Source organism: Petaurus breviceps, unplaced genomic scaffold (assembly GCF_028583685.1).
Source record: "Petaurus breviceps papuanus isolate PSGF00001 unplaced genomic scaffold, PetGlider_PUasm1.0 90845, whole genome shotgun sequence".
NCBI classification, from domain to species: domain Eukaryota; kingdom Metazoa; phylum Chordata; class Mammalia; order Diprotodontia; family Petauridae; genus Petaurus; species Petaurus breviceps.
Window position 1 is genome coordinate 1,540,726 of NW_027187359.1, and position 18,659 is coordinate 1,559,384.

At 45.0% G+C, this 18,659-nt stretch overlaps 1 protein-coding gene across 1 annotated transcript in view; it reads right to left on the bottom strand.

The window, feature by feature from the left end:
- The window catches only part of CAMK2B (calcium/calmodulin dependent protein kinase II beta), a 281,298-nt gene that overhangs the window by 45,087 nt on the left and 217,552 nt on the right, over nucleotides 1–18,659 (bottom strand). Inside the window, exons 5-6 of the mRNA XM_069071805.1 lie at nucleotides 18,388–18,453; nucleotides 1,477–1,549 (exon numbers count right to left, since the gene is read on the bottom strand). Of these exons, the coding sequence (XP_068927906.1) occupies nucleotides 1,477–1,549; nucleotides 18,388–18,453 (139 nt within the window). The remainder of the gene's footprint in view (nucleotides 1–1,476; nucleotides 1,550–18,387; nucleotides 18,454–18,659) is intronic.

The window sequence follows — 18,659 nt, forward strand, 5'->3', positions numbered from 1 at the left end:
ACACACACACACACACACACACACACACACACACACACACACACACAAACACAACACTCTCCCACCCCACTGGCCAGTTGCCTTCTTTTCCCTCCATGAGGGCTGAAGGGGAAGGGCCAGGGACTCTCCTTTTTCTTATTGTGGCTGGAGGTTGGGCTGCATAGGAGAGGCATGAGGAAACCAAGAAATACAGGGCACCTACATGGTGACAGAAAACAAAGGACTAGGACACAAAGAAAACCAGACAAGGCATGCAGACCGGAGAATGGCCACTTGGCCTTTGGCATCAGACCTGAACTCTGGGGCAGGGAGCCTGATGGCAATAATGTGAGTATCCAAGTGTGAAATTAGAGCTTGATGGAATGAATGACTTCAACTTTCCTTCCCTAAGTAGGACCAAAAGAGTCTCCCATGCCCTACCCTTTGCACGACTTCTACCTGATCATTGCTAACTTGAAACCAGCTCAGAACACCCATGATGTTGTAGAAAAGGGCATGACTTCCAGAAATGCAGGCGGTGCCCTACTGATCCCAGAAGCTCCAGATCACAAGACAGAACAACCCCGCAACCATCTGGGAAGCAAATACAACCACCCACCACCAAGCAAGGTTAAGGTCAGTGAGCAAAAGGTATGCCATGCTTGTGGCTCAAGGCATTGACTTCTAGTCTAGCAGCTCCTTAATCACCGCCCACCTGGGAAGAGAGGAGGCTAAGAGCCAACCCAAGGAGAAGGCCTGCCAAGGGCCAGGAAGGGCTTGTCTGAAGTATGGAGAGAAAAATGACAGAAAGATATCTTCTTGCTCCTTTTGACTTTTGAGACTTATTTCCTGGGTCACTTCAATTAGCTGTTCACCATCCTGACACCATTTGTCAATAAAACTTAGCTAAAACACATCCTGCTCAACCATCCTCTGGCTACAAGATACCATGATGGCACCCTTGGAAGGACCATAGGAAAAGCCTATGTTGTTAGCAGAAGGGTTTCATCACACACCCGAGAAGCCTCTTGGCTGACTAACCAGAGACTGTGTCCATGAAAACACAGTCATGGGTTTGAGCTAAAAGAGACCCCAGAGGCCATCTAGTCTAACCTTCACATTTTACAGATGAGAGAGAGCCCAGACCAGTGAAGTGATTTACCCAAGTCCACAGACTAAGTAGGAGAGCTAGGATTCCAGCCCAAGTCCTAAACTACACTGCCTGCAAGACTAGCTTGATATCAATAAGCACAGTAAGGGCCCTACTGGGGGCACCAATTACACCCTGGTAGCACCATATCACTCTCCATGTACATACAAATACAGCAATGTAAAGGGTGGGGCGGGGAGAAGTAGATTAACTGTTGTCAGAAACCACTTAGAATCGCTTGGAGCTGACCCAATTTTTAAAAAAAATTTTTTTCTAAAAAAGCATGCAAGATACGAAGACGGACGGAAAGACGACAGACGGACAGAGCATCGGGGCAGAAAACTCACCTTGAGGTCTCTGTGGACGACCCCCATTTGGTGGCAATGGAGAACAGCCTCCAGGATCTGCTGGATGCAATGACTGCATGCAAACACCAGGGGGCGTGTTAGTTCACGGTGAGTGGTAACAACCACAAGGCTGGTGGGAGGGGATGACGAGGGAATGGGAAGAGGGGAAAAGGAGGTAAAGGAAGAGGAGGAGACTGGAGAGGAGGAGGAGAAACAGGAGGAAGAGAAACAGGAGGAGGAAGAGAAAGAAGGAGGAGGAAGAAAAGGAAGAGGAGGAGGGCAAGGAGGAAGAGGAGGAGGAGGATGGAGAACAAAGGATTCCCCTGATCTCAGCTTCTAGGCTAAGAGGGAGGCTTCCTGTTCTTCAGCACTTTAGGGAAGGAAAGCTGCTTGGGTGGGTGAGGTGCCATGGGCTGGAGGGAAAATGCCTGACACTGATGGCAACCTCTTATCTTCCCCACTAGCCCTTCTCCAAAGTCTCTTTTGTGTTGTTCAGGAGGGAGGGAGGGTATGTGTGTGTGTGTGTGTGTGTGTGTGTGTGTGTGTGTGTGTGTGTGTGTGTGTGTGTGTGTGTGTGTGTGTGTGTGACAGAGAGAGAGAGAGAGAGAGAGAGAGAGAGAGAGAGAGAGAGAGAGAGAGAGCGCACCATGCTCTGCCCAAGGGGGGTGGGGGTTCCCCTGGGCTCCTAGATTTGTAAAGAAAGGGATTTTCACCTTGTCAAGAGAAGCCTGAAGAGGATGTTGTTGTTTGTCCTTCATTCTTGAAGAGGACCTTGACATCAGATAGGTGATGCCATGACTTGCAAGTGCATTGGGTTTAAGTTTGGCAGGGCTGTGCAAAGACTCCTCTGGAGCCATCTGGGACCAGTGGTAAGATATAAATCAGGACGACTGGAAATGGCTCTGGATACAGTGGGAGACCTTGGTCTTTTTAAGCCAAGGTCTTTAATAGGTCTCGGTTTGAGTGGCAACACCCATTCGTGATTAAGGCTAGTTAAAAAATGAGGCATAAAATGGCCTGGAGAAAGGGAAGGAAGAGGAGGAGTAAGATGGAGAGGGAGGGAGGAAAAAAAAAGAGGAGGAGGAGAGCAGGCAGCATTAGTGCTTGGGAAGCACCTATGGCTTGGAGGGTGGAAGGAAGAGCTAGCTGGAGGAGCACAGCAGGTTAGTGGAGAGGATGTTCCCATCTCCCAGGGATCTCTGCCTGCACCAAGGTCCCAACATCTAGGCAGTCAGGATGGCCCAAGCAGAAAGGCAGCAGCATCTGAGCCAGTGAGGCCATAAGGAGAAGAAAGGAGGGAGCCAGCCAGGCTCAAGCCAGCCCCCTGACCCCCTCTAGGCCTCATTCCTAAGGCAGAGAGAGTTGGGCAAGAAGCAAGTGCAGGGGCCTTCCCCATAACTCCACCTCCTACTCCTGATCTGAAGAGAGAGAAAAGACCTGTCCCCCCACAGGGAGCACCAGGATGGAGGAGTTCTGCCAGGGACTCCTGATTATCTACATCACCCTCATCTGCACTCAGCCCCCACTCACCTGCAGCCCTCTCCTCTTCTGAACTCAGCTCCATCCTCTGAATCTGGTGCCCTTAGCTACTCACTGAACTCAGGGGGACAGAGGAGGTAAGCCCCTGGGCATTAAAGATCGGTGGGATTATCCACATAGTGAAGAACTCTCAAAGAGAGGGAACAATTTTTCTTCCTCTACCTTCTCACTTGGTCCAGGGTCTTATACCTAGTGATAGAACTTGGGGATGAAAGGAATAGGGGTGAAGGGGAGAGGTGTTTCATAGGATGGAGCTCAAAATCCCCAAATTTTCATTGCTTCCTGGGAGAAGGAAGCTACAGGCCAGCCCCTGATGCCAACCCTTTCCATCCGAAATTATACTTGTTGTTAACCTGATGTTCTCAACAGTCTAAGAAGCATCTCTGGGGGTGTCTACTGGTAGTCTTAACACAGTTGGGTTCAAGGAAGAAAAGGAGTGAGAGAGAAGAAGAGGAAAGGAGTCGGGAGTGCAAGAGAGAAAGAGAGAAAAGGATGTGCATATGGGAAGGAGGGCAACAATAGCCCTCCAGGGTACAGATGTCATGATTTGTTCCACCCTGGTCTAGAGTCAGATATGGTCAAAAGCAAGATGTTTTGAGAATGGCCTGTGACCATTGGTGGTGTGGCAGACAGAATTCAGGCCTTCCAGGTCAGCCAGCTGTAGTGCTGGGAATTGGTGTTCCATCTCAACCCTTCTCATACAGGGATGCATAGAAGGACTGGCCAAACAGCCCAGCAGACAGAGGAAGGAAGGAGTCTCATGCTTTTTCCTTCTTCAATGAGTCTGGTTCTCCTGGAGTCTCTCCTGGCTTTAAGTATGATCATAGCTGAGAAGTAGAGAGACCTAGAAGGTCAACCAGAGGCATCCCAGAAAAAAAAAAAGTAACTTTCCTCATTATGCAACATCCAGTAGATTTTTGGAAAGAAATCCTAGTATTCCATCAAACCCTGGCCAAATGGCAAACGGGTCCAATCTGCAGTCATCTTACCCAACCCACATTTTACCAAGGAGGACACTAAAGTCATATAGACAGTCAATATGGTACTTTCCACCCCATGTACCACATGGCATTCTTGTAGGGGCAGTTTTCTTAGAAGACTCTTTAGTCCCCTATTTCCAGCTGGTCTCGTGACTCTGGGTGGGTTTTTTTTTTTCCAAATTTATGACTTCAATCTTCCTTGAAATGAAAATTCTCAAACAGCTGTGACTCCAGGAAACGAGCCCCAACCTACTGCATTGTTGCTGCTGCTGCTGCTTCATGCTCACACCACCTCCCAGTCGTGCAGCTCCAGCTGCCTTGCAGCTCCTTTCAGTGTTATGTTACAGAGAAGGAACGAAGATTGGCTAGAGCCACCATAGTGAGATTTCTGAAAAGAATGGTCATGTTGCTGCTGCTGAGGGCAGCACTGCCATCTGGAAAATGGGTACATCTGGGAATCAGCAAGTCCAACGCAGGGGAGGAAGAGGATAGGTTCCTACCCCCAGAGCAGGGTTAGACCCAAGGGTTCCTTTTAATCAATGATGACCCCTTTCCTGAGACAGTCACTGGTGGTTGAAAGGAACATTAGCTACCAATTCTGATGCCTGGAGAAAGAGCCTAGAAATCACACTCTGTTGGACTTGTCTATAATCTCTATTTCTAAAGCCATAGAAGAAGGGTTAGGTGCTATGGCTAACTAAACCTCTTTCTGTTAACTGTTAGATGACCTATAAATGTCTCAATTCCCCTCAATCTGACCCTGACTTAGGCCTGGCCTACAATACTTTTCTTTTCCCTTCTCATAGGGCCAGTATCCTAATTCAGGCCCTTATCATGCTGGAATTCTCAAGTGTTTCCTAATTGGTCTCTCTGACTTTAGTCTCTTCCCTTTACAATTCATCATTCACCCAGATGACCCAAATAGTATTCTTAGGCCTAGGCTGAATTATGTTGTGCCCCCACTCAATGACCCTAGGTGGCCTGCTTTTGCCTGCATCCTGCATTCAAGGCCCTCTCCCATTGGGCTCATAGTAGGCACTAAATAGATATTCACTGAATGGAACCGAGTTATTTATTTAAAAAGCTGTTCACAGAACTGTTCACTGAGCAGCTAAGCCTGAGCTTTGATACCCAAGTTTCCTAGACAAGAAGCCTAAGTACCAACATTAACTATAGCACGTTGCCACAATACTGTAAAAGCCCCAAATGGACCAAACCTTCTGTCCTGAAGGGCTCAGCCTACACATGGGATGGAACTTTGTTTTTCAGTATGAGGGCATCAAGCCCGCTTTATAGATGAAGAGAATGAAGTCCTGGAGAAGAAAGAAATTCATTCCCAATGCTAGGCCAGCCATTGTACCCTCTTGCTTTAGTGCCTATGTCCAAGAGGCCTCCTCTTTTTCTGCCTGACTCTTTCTATTAAGGGACAAGAGGATAGGGTCTGGCCTCCAAGCCTCTCTCTCTTTCCTGCAAGTCTGAGAGTGGCTGTTAAAATAGGATCAAACTGCTGCTGTCTTTCTCCAACCTACCCCATGGTCCTGGTTTGCTTCTAGTTTACAATAGAAGAGGGTTTTTACATCTAATTCTGCCTTGGTCTGGGGACAAATATATTTCTCAGTCACATGAGTGATATAAGTCTTTACAGAACTCCCACAGGGAGTTCTATTAAACCACCTATCAAACCTTGCTCAAATGATCAATGGATTCAATCTCTCCAAGGAATCAGAGATTCAAAGGCCATCCCCTCAATGAAATCCTTCTTCTCTTCACTTAACACAGTCCCTGGCACATAGTAGGTACCATATAAATGCTTATTCCTTCCCCTTCCTCTTCCTACCCTCCTTGCCTCAAAGAATGGTGAAACCTAATTTCCAGATACCTAGAACAGATGGACTTTCTGGTTCTGGGCCAAATCTCTGTGGGGTGTGAGATCCTTCCAAGTCATAGTCCTCATGCAAGCAAAGATATAAAGCTGGAATGAACTTTAAAGACTGCGTCCAACCCACTCATTTTTATAGATGAGAACAGAGGCCCAGAGAGGGAAAATAACCTGCCTAAGGTCACACAGGCTGAAAGAGTCAGAGTCAGAATTCAAAGCCCATATTCCTTCTACCAGACCATCTGCCACTGGCAATATTGGGTTGACTATTGACAGAAGTGTTTCTTTCCCTGACAACAACTAAATATGGTTCTTCTTCTCTTTCACATCCAGGAAGAGATGTGAGGGGTCCCTGGAAGCCCAAGCTTGGAGCTCTTTCACGGCGCCTCCCTAAAGAACTCCCCAGCAGCTGCTTTATCTCGTCCCCCATGTCACATGCAGCCTTCCTACCTCTCACTATTGCTCCACCTCTTTCTGCACCTTGTACTACAAGGCAGGCAACCTAGTCCCCCACCCAGCTCATCCTGTTCTCTCCTGGCTGCTGCCACTGACAAATTCAAAGGCAACAACTACAGTTATCCCTTCCACATCGTGGGGGTTACAGATGCAGTGCCCCACCATGATCTGGTGATTTTTTTGGCCATCCCTTCATACCAGAGATGAAGTCTGGATTTTTTCTTTTTCTTTTATGGGGTGTTTACAGTACCTTATTGTAAAATTTGGGTTGATTATGCAATATTATGCAATACTACGTGCACACACACATATTTATGTGTGTGTGTGTTTTATGCATTTCTAAATTTCTAAACTTTTTCTGTGTCATCTGCTGGCTTTCATGTGTCATCTACAGCTTACACAAAACTCCCCAAAAATTCTCACTTAATTTCTTATGCCAACCCACCACAACAGGAAAAGTCACAATATGGAAGAGATAACTGTAGTTTACAACACCTACTAAAACATCTCTAAGAGGGAATCGACCGGCCTCTGCTTGAATACCTTTCAGTGACGGGGAGTTCACTAGCTCAGGAAGCTGTAGCCCATTTCACTTTGGGATAGTTCATTCTTTTTTTTCAAGTTTATGACCTAAAAGTTATCAACTCTCCCTCAACACCCTCCCCGGCCCCAACCTTTAGAACTAATTCTGTCCTCTGAACAAAGCTAAATGAAGCAACAGGCACATCTTCACGACAACCCTCTAATCACTGGAAGAAAAGCTATCTTTTCTTCTGCAAGTCAAATAACCTAGTTCCTCCAGCCATTCCTTTAGATGAGACGGGTTCTAGATTCCTCCTCCTCACCCTTCTCTGGCTATGACATAGTTTGTGAGTATCCCTTCTAAACTGTCATGTTCCAGAAATTTACACAGTTCTCTGGATGTGGTGGACCCATTACAAAGCACAAATAAGCCATGATTACTCCTCTTGATCTGGATATGTCACTCCTAAAACAAAACAGCCTAAAATGTGTCAGTCTCTTTAAAGCAGCCCTGTCATACTCCCCACCTGCATTTAGCTTGTGGTTAACTAAAATCCCTCTCCTTGTGTTTCTCACAACCCTGCCCATCTAGGTACTGACTTCTTTATTTTTTTTTAAATAGAGATGTCAAGACTATGCATTTATCCAAATTAAATTTCTTTATTTTTTTTATCCCAGCCATCTAGGCTAGTGAGAAAATTTAAAATTTTAATTCTGTCATCAATCATATTATCCATTCTTTTCAGCTTAGGACATCTATAAATGGGGGGAATTATGCAGAATGCTTACCCATAGAATGTAAACTCCTTAAGGAAAGTAACTGTTTCAGTTTTTGTCTCTACATCTCCAGGACTTAGTCCTGTTCCTCACACATAGTAGCCACTCAATAAATGTTTGTTGAATTAGATTAAATAAAAAAGCCTGTGTCTTTCTCTAAGCTCTTAAAATGTTGAAGAGGATAGGGGCCAAGGTCAGAGCCCAGTGGTACTCCATTAGAGACGTGCATCTAGCATGTGATAATCATTCAATATTAATTTAATAACCTCAGTAAGGGCCAGAGCCTGAACTAATCCACTAGTAGAACAGCCTGAGCTGAACAGTTTCTTTGTTTTCTGAGTAAACTCAGAGAATACCTTTTCCTACGTCAACAAAGTCAGATGGAGCTGACTTTATGGCCATTAAGGATGAGATCCTTAACCAGAGGCACTACCTTGAGTAAAGGTACTTTTTCTTATTTTAATACTTTTTGGACATATACCATGTTATGGCATGTTAAGGGTAAAGAAAACACAGATATCATAGGTCATGATTTCAATTGATACTTTATCAATTCTCTTATCGTACTGTATTTACCACCTATTCAATTAAGAACATTCCTTTCTCATACCATGATTAAACATTTATGGAGATCATAAATTTGAGTGACAGCCACCCTGAATTGGGATGGTTCTAAAACATATTTAAGCCTTCTCATTCTTTTGTTCAGGCAGTCAGATTTTATCTGGCTCCATACATGCATGTATTCAGCTAGCTTTAAGGGAATAAACAATATGAATTCACATATCACCTAGCCTGTTTGCCTCCTTCAACCAAACTTTCAGGTCGGCACATGATTTCAAGATATTTATTGGCATTATGAAGGGTATGGCTGTTGAAGATGCTCTGAACTCTCCTTGAAGGCCTGGATTTAGACATTTCATTATCTTACCCAATTCAGGGGAGATGTTGCCAAAATGTTTTACTTGTTTTCCCTCTGAAACTTAGATCCACTTTATCCCTAGCACCCCTGTGGGTTGTAAAATTTAGAAACTACCTCCAAAAACCCACAAATTTGGTTTGGTACATATTATTCTTGATCTCTAGAAACTCACAAACTATTTCTAGAGTAATCTCTTCTAGAATTTTACCAGAGAATAACAATTAATTTTGAAATCTGTAGTTTCCAGACAGGAAGGAAGAAAAAAAACAGAGTAGTCAGGAATTGTGCTAAGCACTTTGCAAATATTCATTTGATCCTCATAAAATCTACCCTGAGAGGTAGGCACTCTCAACATCTCCATTTCATAGAGAAGGAAACCGAGGTAAAGTGTCTTGCTCAGAGTCATACAGCTATTAAGTGTCTGAAGTCGGGTCTTAATTCAGGTCTTCCAGCCTCCAGAATCATAGCTCTATCCACTGTGCCACCTTGCTGCCTCTAGACAGGAAACTCTCTCCCATTTTGAAAACCAATATAACATTCTCCAGTCTTCTGGTACCTTTCCTATACTACTCGATTTCTTGAAAATTCCTAACAACAGCTAAGAGACTGTGAGTTTCTGAGGCTAGCAACACAAGTTCATTTAAAGGTCCCTCTCTCTCGGCTTCTCTTCCTATCTCATGCTGCCAAGTCCTTTTTGGGCTACTTTCCCCCCCTTTCTTCTTGTTGGAAAGGACAGAAGAAAGTTGGGTATTGAATGGTCCTAATTTCCCTCTGCTTTATTTACCTTAAAACATCTTCCCTCAACAATAGGTCTCTCTCCTTTGTTCTTCATGCTCTGAACACTACTTGAAATAGCCTTTTCTGTTTGTTGTTGGGTTTCTATTATCTTTTGCAAGCCTCAGGTCACACTTTGCTTTATCCTTGACACCATTCTGGTCTTGACCTAGCACTCTTTTGCATTCATCTTGATTTTTCAAGCCTTCTTCCACCCTTTAAGCACATCCTTTTAGAGATCTGGGCTCATCAGAGAGTTAAGTACCCTGAGCCATATAATCTTTTCAGAGTCCCTGGCTATAAGCTCTTTTTCTGAATATTTTTCTTTTGCTGAATATTTTCTTAGTATTTTTCTCTGAATATTTTTTGGAATCTGATTTCTAAGAGTCTGGTTCAGGATGTCCAATATTCTCTTGCTACTCTGTTATGAATTTCAAGAACACAGAGTCATGCTTTCCCCAGGTTCTTGTCACATCCTCATTACCAATAAATTCTTCCTTGTTGGTCAGGATTAAACCTGAAGGAAGTGTCCTCCCTTCCTCTGCCACCTTCCAAAATTAAATTGTCAGTAAGGCAAGTCAATAAATTTACCAGATGTTATACTTTTAGGAGAATGAGGCTTCCAGCAGGTGTCTGGATTCCAGAAGCACCCCCTGACTACTGTATCATGCCTCCTGGTCAGTTTCATAATCTGTATGACACAAGGATATGAGATTGGATGGACAACTCACAGAGCTGGCCATTAGTACATATGTCTTAGACAGACACTGGGTATGGATATGGAGTGGTAGTCCAGCTCTGAACAGGAGTAGGGGAGTGGGTTGGATTGCCTTTGGAATATTGAACAATTTTTTTAATGACCTCAAGCTTCATTTTGGAACAAAGGCTGATCTTTCTGATTATAGTCTTACATGTGTGGCTGTGAGTCACAGAATAAAATAATCTCCGAATAATTAAAATTGAGGGTCACCCAAAGGTCAGTAGGCCCATGGTGGGTGCAATATGGCTGGCAACATATTACAAATGATAAATTTTGCATCAGAAGTGACAAAGAAAGTTTCATCGGAGAGATACACAACCAGAAAAAAAAAAAAGATAAACCGATCTTAGTGAGAGCAAGAGATAATCAACAGAGAGCCTCACATGTCATAAGTTCTATTGGAAGGCCTCGCCACTTTAGGTAGACCTTTACAGAAAGACCAACACAAGAGTGGCAAAAAATGTACAGGCGTGGAGGGGTAGCTGTCTACATTGTTGGAGAGCTCACTTTTGTCAGTGAGATTACGGGTCCATCAAAGCTTCAAAGTATTAGGAAGAATTATCTACCTCCCTTGTTTAGAAGGACAATATGTGCATGCAGTAGATGCTCAATCTATGTCAAATTGAACTCAACCTCATGTTGCATGCTCCCACAACCAGAATATTTCCTGTTCTTCCCTCCGTTTAGCCTCACTTTCATTCTGTCTGACCATGCCTCTGTCCTAGCTTATGAATCCGCTACCAGCACAGGGCACCATATCTTTGTGCACAGGGCTACTCTCTGCCCTGCCCCCTTTTAAAATTTATTTCTTCTGAACAGGTTTTATCCCTCAGTTCCTTTAATAAAGTTTTCTTCCCAGGGTGGCTAGGTGGCGTAGTGAGTAAAGCACCGTTCCTGCCTCAGACACTTAACACCCACACACAAAAAAAGCTAGCCATGTAACCTTGGGCAAGTTACTTAACCGCAATTGCCTTCCAAAAGGCAAAAAATAAAAAATAAAGTCTTCTTCTGATGTCTATGTGACCCTGGGCTCTTAAAGGTTCTGCTAGTAGAATACAAACTCTGACAGGTTCTAGTAACCTGGGAAGGCTCTGAGTACTGGCCTATCCTCCAAGGACCAGCTCAGTTCATTCAAAGAGTATCATCAAGGTTGGCCACCAGATAGGATTACCAACTGACTGGCATTTGACTAGGTCAGCTAGGCTTTTTACCACAGACTCTGGTTACTTTATTCTGATGTACTGTTAATTGCTGTTGTTGTTATTCTTTAAAATTTTAAACTTGGTAATCAATCCCTCTGGAAGTTTATAAGATCATAGATTTAGGCTAGAAGGGAACCTGAAGATCATCCAACCTCTCCTTTTCACAGATGAGGAAACTGAGGACCAGGGGGGTTAGATGATTTACCCAAGATCACACAGGTAGTGACAGAGGCAGGATTTTAAGCTTATGAGGATTTGTTTTGTCCACAGCAACTCATGAAAAGCAACTAGAGAGGTAGAGAGGGGTTATGCATGCTTTGGAGGAGGGGGTACCCATCCTGGAGAAAGCAAATATCTTTTGAAGAAATGCTTAGCTTTCCTCAAGGCATAGCTCATGGGCCATGGGAAAGCTTTCTTGATCTCCCTACTTGTTAAGGCTCTCTCCCTCTCTGTTTTACATAACATTTACTTATTTCTTTAAAGAGTGTGTCCTTCTATTTCCCCTAGTAGAATATAAGCTCCCTGAGGGCAGGAACTACTTTTTGTTTTACTTTTATGTCCCCAGCAATTAGTGCAGTATCTTACATGAAGAAGGTGTTTAGTTAATGCTTGTTGAATTGAACCCAATAGAAAATCCTAGAAGTGAGTCCCTCCCCACCCACATGTCAGTGATACCTGCAGCTCTCTTTTCTTACTTCTACTAAAATGTAAAGTTACCTATGCTACCCAATGGATATACCAACCCAGAGCCCCCAAGAGCCAACTTCCCCTGAGTATCCTCTACTGTTTACCTAGGGATGTGGTGATCACTGATGGCACAGCAACTGAAGGTGCTTCAGTGTCACTGCTTCTATCTAAAAGCAGTAACAGTGGCTAGCACACTGCCCTAAGACTCTAGGATACAGCTCCCAAATAGAACTCCATCTTAAACTCACTCTACCATTTCCAGTTCCATACACTGCCCCATTTCTATGATGATCAACCCTGGAATGATCAACAAAGACATGAATCAGCTGATAACCCTTCTGTCCAGTTTCTGGTGCCCATCCCTCCCAGGCCTGCTCCTCTTCTGCCCCTTCCCCTTCTGCCTTGGCTTCACAGAGCACCCCAAGTTGGGTTTCAGTTGACCCAAGCCAAAGACTAAAATAGTTAGGATTTATTTCCCCCTTAGGAGGAAATCTGTCCCAGCAAGAAGAAAAGTAATGGCACTGGACCCTGCCAAAGGTCATCTACCCCCTTCCCAAAACTGTGTTGCTCATAGACTAATGGGCTCATAGATTTAGAGTCCTCAGAGACCTTACAGGTCATCTACTCTAAATCTTTTATTTTACATATTAGGAAACTGAGGCCCAGAGAACTTGTGTCTTGTCAAGGTTATAAAAGTGTCATTTGTAGAGCTAGGATTTGATACCAGGCTCTCCAATTCCAGACCCATCATTCTTTGTACTATACCATACAGAAGATCCCTAGACCCTGCAATTTGAAAAGATTTCCCTGAAACCAGACAAAGGAGTTTTTTTCACTTGCTAAGCTTATCTCAAAAGTCAAGTCTTGACTTAGAACAGGTAGAAGTAACACCAAAGGACCCCAAGGAGCTCTGGGATAGGCAAAAGACTGAGAGGAGAAAGTAGGCTTGTGGGGCTTTGAGTTTTAAGATGGATCTTGCTTTAATCATCCCTCCTTGCTCCCTAGGTGTGGCAATGCCTTCTCAAGCCTCAGACTCCCTGGTGACCCATCATCCCACATGGCAGTCAGTTCTTGACTCCCCAGGTAAGAAGATTCAGCCATTTAGTGGCCCCTGGTGTTTTATATCTATCTATCTACATATAGAGATATAGCTATAGGATCATGGATCAATAGCTGGAAAGAACCTCAGAGGCCAGCTAATCCAACCAATATATTTTCTATGCAGTGCTGTTGTGGCATTTGTGAGGAGATCAGGACACTGTGGATAAATGCCCACTGATCTCAGGCAAAGACCCAGGCAGGTTAAATTGCTTACTCAAAGTCATATGAGAAGTAAGCATAAAAGGTCAGATTTGAACCATGTGGGATGGAGTTGTCTCCAGATCAAAAAGACATATAAAAAAGGAGAGAAGCAGAAAGAGAGACAAACACAAAAAAAAAGAGAGAAGGAGGAAAAGTGGGAGAGAATGAGTAAAGATTGGCTAGCACTGTGGTTTTCTTTTCATTACTTTTCTGAAGGGAGAGGGTAATGTTAACCTTAAGGGGCTAAGAAGGCACCTGGGTTGATATTCCTGATGGTCCTTGGCCTCCCTCAGGAGGAGCATGAGCGAAGGGAGCCAGCCATGTGCACCAGAGGGTGGGGACTCACCTGACCCAAGCCTTGACTTCTAGCACATGCATACCTGGCTCCAAAGCCTCTGGCCCAACACCCCACTCCCTCTGACAGCAGCCCCATGTGGCATTTCCATCCTGGACAGGCTCAGCTCTGGTGGTGATAGCGAAAGCACACCCCACCCAAGGATGTGAGCAGGGGAAGAGAGTATACTGACCTTCAGGTCCCTGTGTACAATGGCATAGTGGTGAATGTATGTTACGCTTTCTAATATCTGATGGATACAGTGACTGCAAAACAAAATAGGGATGTGGGGAGGGGGCAGGCAGGCAGGCAGGGGAGGAGGACAAGGAGAAAGAAGAAGGGGATGGAGAAGGGAAAGAAGGGGGGAGCAGGAGAGAGGGGAAGAGAGGATGCCCCCAGGGGGCAGGCAAGAAGGAAGGGCAGTCCCCACACAGGGAGGAAGAGGGAGAACCAAAGAGGAGCAGTGGGCAATAGGAGATGAACAGAAGGAACCCAAACAACACACAAGAGAGGGAACAAGTCCGGGAAGCCAAAGGGTAGATTAAAGAGGGAAGAGGGTGACAGGAAAGTGACAAGGAGGGGCCCAAAAAGAGAAGTGTGAGAATACAGAGAGACAGACAGGGAGGGGGCAGGGAGGGAGGGAGGGTGGATATCAGGGAACGAGAAAAGGAGAGAAACAATGTTTTGAAAGCTCAGAGACCACAGGTGTTATCACAAGGTGTGTGCAGATGGCTGTTAATGGTGAGGGGTAGGGGTGAGATGGGAACCTCTGGTGACTGGAGGGAGGGGGAGGACACAGGCTTAGAGAGACAGTGGGGGAGGAAAGGAACTCGAGACCAAAAGTGCATTTGGGACCCAACAAGGATGGGCAGGTGAGCTCTGGGCCAACAAGACGAGCCATGACAATCAATCAAGAAACATTTATTAAGGGCCTCCTATGTGCCAGGCACTAGGCACAGCCCTTGGCTATGGGGCTGGAGGAACTGTCCTCCTCCTACCTGGATGCTTGATCTCAAGGCTCCAAGGACAGAGGCCTTCCAAGCACCAGTCAGAATTGTCTCACTTCAAGGTGATGGTACTGACCACCCTCCTGAGTTGCTCCCTCAGCTCGATGCCGAGCCTGGCACACCCCACAATGAGATTCTGCCCAGTACCCAGCATAGAACATGTGCAAATAGGCCCTGGATGACTTCTGAGAAGCTCATTCCTTCACAAAAGCTATATGAGGGAGATGGATGGGCAAGATATGTATTGTTATCTCCATTTTCCATAAAGTTGGCACAGTAGATAGAACCCTGGGTCTAGAGTCAGGAAGACAGGAGTTCAAATCCCTGCTCAGACACTTGCCAGCTTGGGGACCCTTACAAGTCACTTAACCTCTATTTGCCTCAGTTTCCTCATCTATAAAATGGGGTTAACAACAACAACAATAATTTCCCAAGGTTGTCACAAGAATCAAATGAGAATAACTGTAAAATGCTTAGCAGAGTGCCTGGCACATATTAAGTGCTACGTAAATGTTAGCTACTACTACTACTACTACTACTACTACTACTACTACTACCACTACTACTACTACTGTTATTGCTACTACTACTACTGCTACTGCTACTACTACTATTACTACTACTACTACTACTACTACTACTGCTACTACTACTACTCTACTACTACTGCTACTACTACTATGACTCCTGCTACTACTACTACTACTAGAGATCTAGTGTGAAAGACAGCACTGGAGCCTTCCCAATGAAATGATTTATGTATATTCTTACTTGTTTACCTGTTATATCCCACTGTACATAATAAGTGCTTATAAAATGCTTGCTGACTGACAATGACTACCACCATGCCCAATTCTTAAGGGAAAGGATTATTTTTCATTTCACCTTTGAATCCCCATGTACCTAGTACACTCCTTGCCTAAGGAAGATCAGAGCATTCATTCATTCATTGTCCAGAGTCAAACTCAAGCTGGGTCCTTGGCTAGTGCCTCATATTCCAGACCTACAGACTCCCCTAACCAACTAGATCAGGGATGGCTTCTAAGTCATGTCCTTCAGGCCTTCTTAATCATGACTTCCAGGCCTACCTTCTCCTCTAGTTCCTAGAACTAACATCATGGACAGAGAGGATTCGCATTTATGCCAAATGGAAGGGCAACTGAACATCTCTGGTGAGGCAAACACCAGTGAGCTCAGCTCTCTTTTGAGCTCCTCCTGATTCCTGCTCTCCAAATACAGAAGAGAATGGAGCCAGCTCAGTTTCCCTTTCTGTTTTGTTCATTAAAAAGAAATGCCACTCTTCCTCTTTTGGGAAAGGGTCAGTCTCTATCTGAGGGCTTCTATACTGACAAATTAAAATGACCTTCTGTGAGAAAACATCAGCTTATACTGTCTCCATGGGGCTGAAGGTAAGCTCCCTTGAGGGCAAGCATCATTAGCTTCTGTCTCTATCCCTAGCACCTTCCTTCTGTGGTGCTACAAAGTGAGCAGGCTTGGGTGGGTCATGATTAGCATTACTGGAAAGAATTTCCAAATCGATGGAAAAATAGATTCTCATAGTATGTGACTATACCTACTGCTTAGCACTTGTTTCTTTTTCTTTTCTGTTCCCTTTTTGCCTCCAGATCTATGATCTCACCAGGAACTTAAAATGAAGAAATTCTCTGTAGCAAAGGCAATTATTAACTGCGGAGTGCTATATAGTCTTAGAAAGCTTCCTAGAACATTGAGCAGTTAAGTAACTTTCCCAAGATAATGTAACCAGTAGGTATCAGAGGCATGACTTGATCTTAGGCCCTCCTAATGCTAGCCCTCTATCTACTTCACCATGCTGCCTGTCATCTGTACATAGTAAGCATTTAATAAATGCTTGATGAATTGAGTTGAATTTAATGATTACAACAGTTGAGAGAAGGATGCTTGGAAGGGTCATAGGATCAGAAATTCAGAGGGACCCCAGAGAGCATCTGGTACAACCCCCTAATTTTACAAAGAAGTTAACTAAGGTCCAAAGTATTGGAAGGAAGAGAAAAGAAGTGCCAACTACCTCCCTACCCCTACTGCCCACATCACTCCTGCAGGCTGAGACTAAGGTATCCACACCTCTTTCTTACTCACATGTTGCCTCTTCCTGAAATGGCACTGGGTTGGGGACATTAAGTGGGTAGCACCGTGACTGGAGAATTCTATTCTCACTGAGCGTTTCCCACCCCAAAACCTGGCTCTTGCAGTGGACAGGGCAGAGGACTGCAGCTTTCTTTGTTTACCTGGATGTGTATGCCATATAGTATTCTGGAAAAAAAATGCTCTCTGTCCAGAGTAGCAGTGAGAGTAGGGGATGGAGGCAGAGTCCTGGAGGCGCCCTCGGGGGTAAGGCTAATCATTCTGCCCTAAGGTTCACTGCCCATTCTGTATTCTCCCCATCATCAGCACTTTATTCCATCTACAAATCCAAGAGAGGTTTGTTCCAGCACCAGGGACCCTTTATTAAGAAAATCTATCCTGAAGACCTAGTCCTGAGGGGGCCTTGCCTGCCATCATACTTGGGAATATTGGAGTTGTGACTCCTGGGTACCAGCCCAATCCTCTCTGCTGCTATCCCACTGAGGCTACAAGGTAGATACCTGTCCCCAAGAAACTTCCCTTAGGAAATACCACACCCAGCTACTACAACTTCTTCAAGATTCCTAGACTTAAGAAAACTTAAGACCTAAAGGGGGCCTTAGACGTCATCTGATTAACGCCCCTCATTTTACAGAAGGGGAAACTGAGGCCTTAGAGGGGGGAAAATGACTTGCTAAAAGTTACATAGCTAGTAAGGTAGCTAGGTGGCACAGTGGATAGAGCCTCCAAGCCTAGAGTCAGGAAGAACTGAGGACAGACCCAACCTCAGACACTTAGACTAGCTGTGTGACTGTAGGCAAGTCACTTAAACCTTGTTTCTTCATCTCTAAAATGGGTGTAACAACAGCAGCTACCTCCTAGGATTGTTGTGAGGATCAAAGGGGGTAATAATTGTGAAAGTGCTCAGCACAGCACCTGACACAAGTAGATGCCGTGAGCCAGGATTCAGAGCGGGGCCCTCTTTCTATGCGGTGGCCAGTCTTTTCCCTTGGTATCTTTTCCCATGCCTGAGTCAGGAAGATGTTCCTACTCTCATCATAAGCTACATTTCTTCTGCTGCTGAGTTGTTCATGTCCCTCAGGTGCTAGGCTGGAATACCAACTGAAAACAATCCAGTGACAAAATAAATCAAACTGGGCCTTGGACCTTCTTGGTAACCAAGGCAAGGCTCCAGTGAAGGCCCCTCCCGAGTCTGGATCCAAGGGCTCTGTCTCAGTGGGATGATTTAGAAGCTGTGCTCTGGACAGCCCTGGTCACCACTCCCATCAGCAATCAGCACACAAACACTGGACAGGAGTTCCCTTGCCCTTCTCTGAGAGTCTCAACTAGGACCAGGCATATTCTTGCATGTACTAGGGGTGGGTGGGGTTGCCTATAAATGCCAGGTGGGTTTCCAGAATCACAGCTGGAGACAGGGGGATCTTGGTTCTGAGCCTAGCAGGAGCAGCCATACTGGTAACTTTGGCTGTGAATAGAGACTTCCCGTGACCCGGCCCCTCTGCCCAGGTTATGAATGGGTTAATGTTGCACAGGTATAGCCGGTATGGGATTGAGGAAACAGAAAGAAAGGTGGGTGAGGGAGGGAGTGGGGAGGGAGGAAGGGTGGGTAGGAGAAAGAGTGGGAAGGTAAGGGACTCCAGACTCACCTGGCGTCGGCTTCACTGTAGTACTCTCTTGCCACAATGTCTTCAAAAAGCTCTCCACCAGTGACCCTGGAAGAGTAGGCAAAATAGTTAGAAGAAACTTTAATTAGGCTCAGAGGGACCAAAGGTTGGACTTGTTGTGCTTAGGGAAGAGCAGGAATGATGAGCAGAGCTAATGAGAGGCTGGAATATTAGATGCATTTGGAAGACCCACAACCCTAACCAATTATCCCATCAATCCACAAAGAGGGTTAACTGAGTGCTACTCAGAGTCA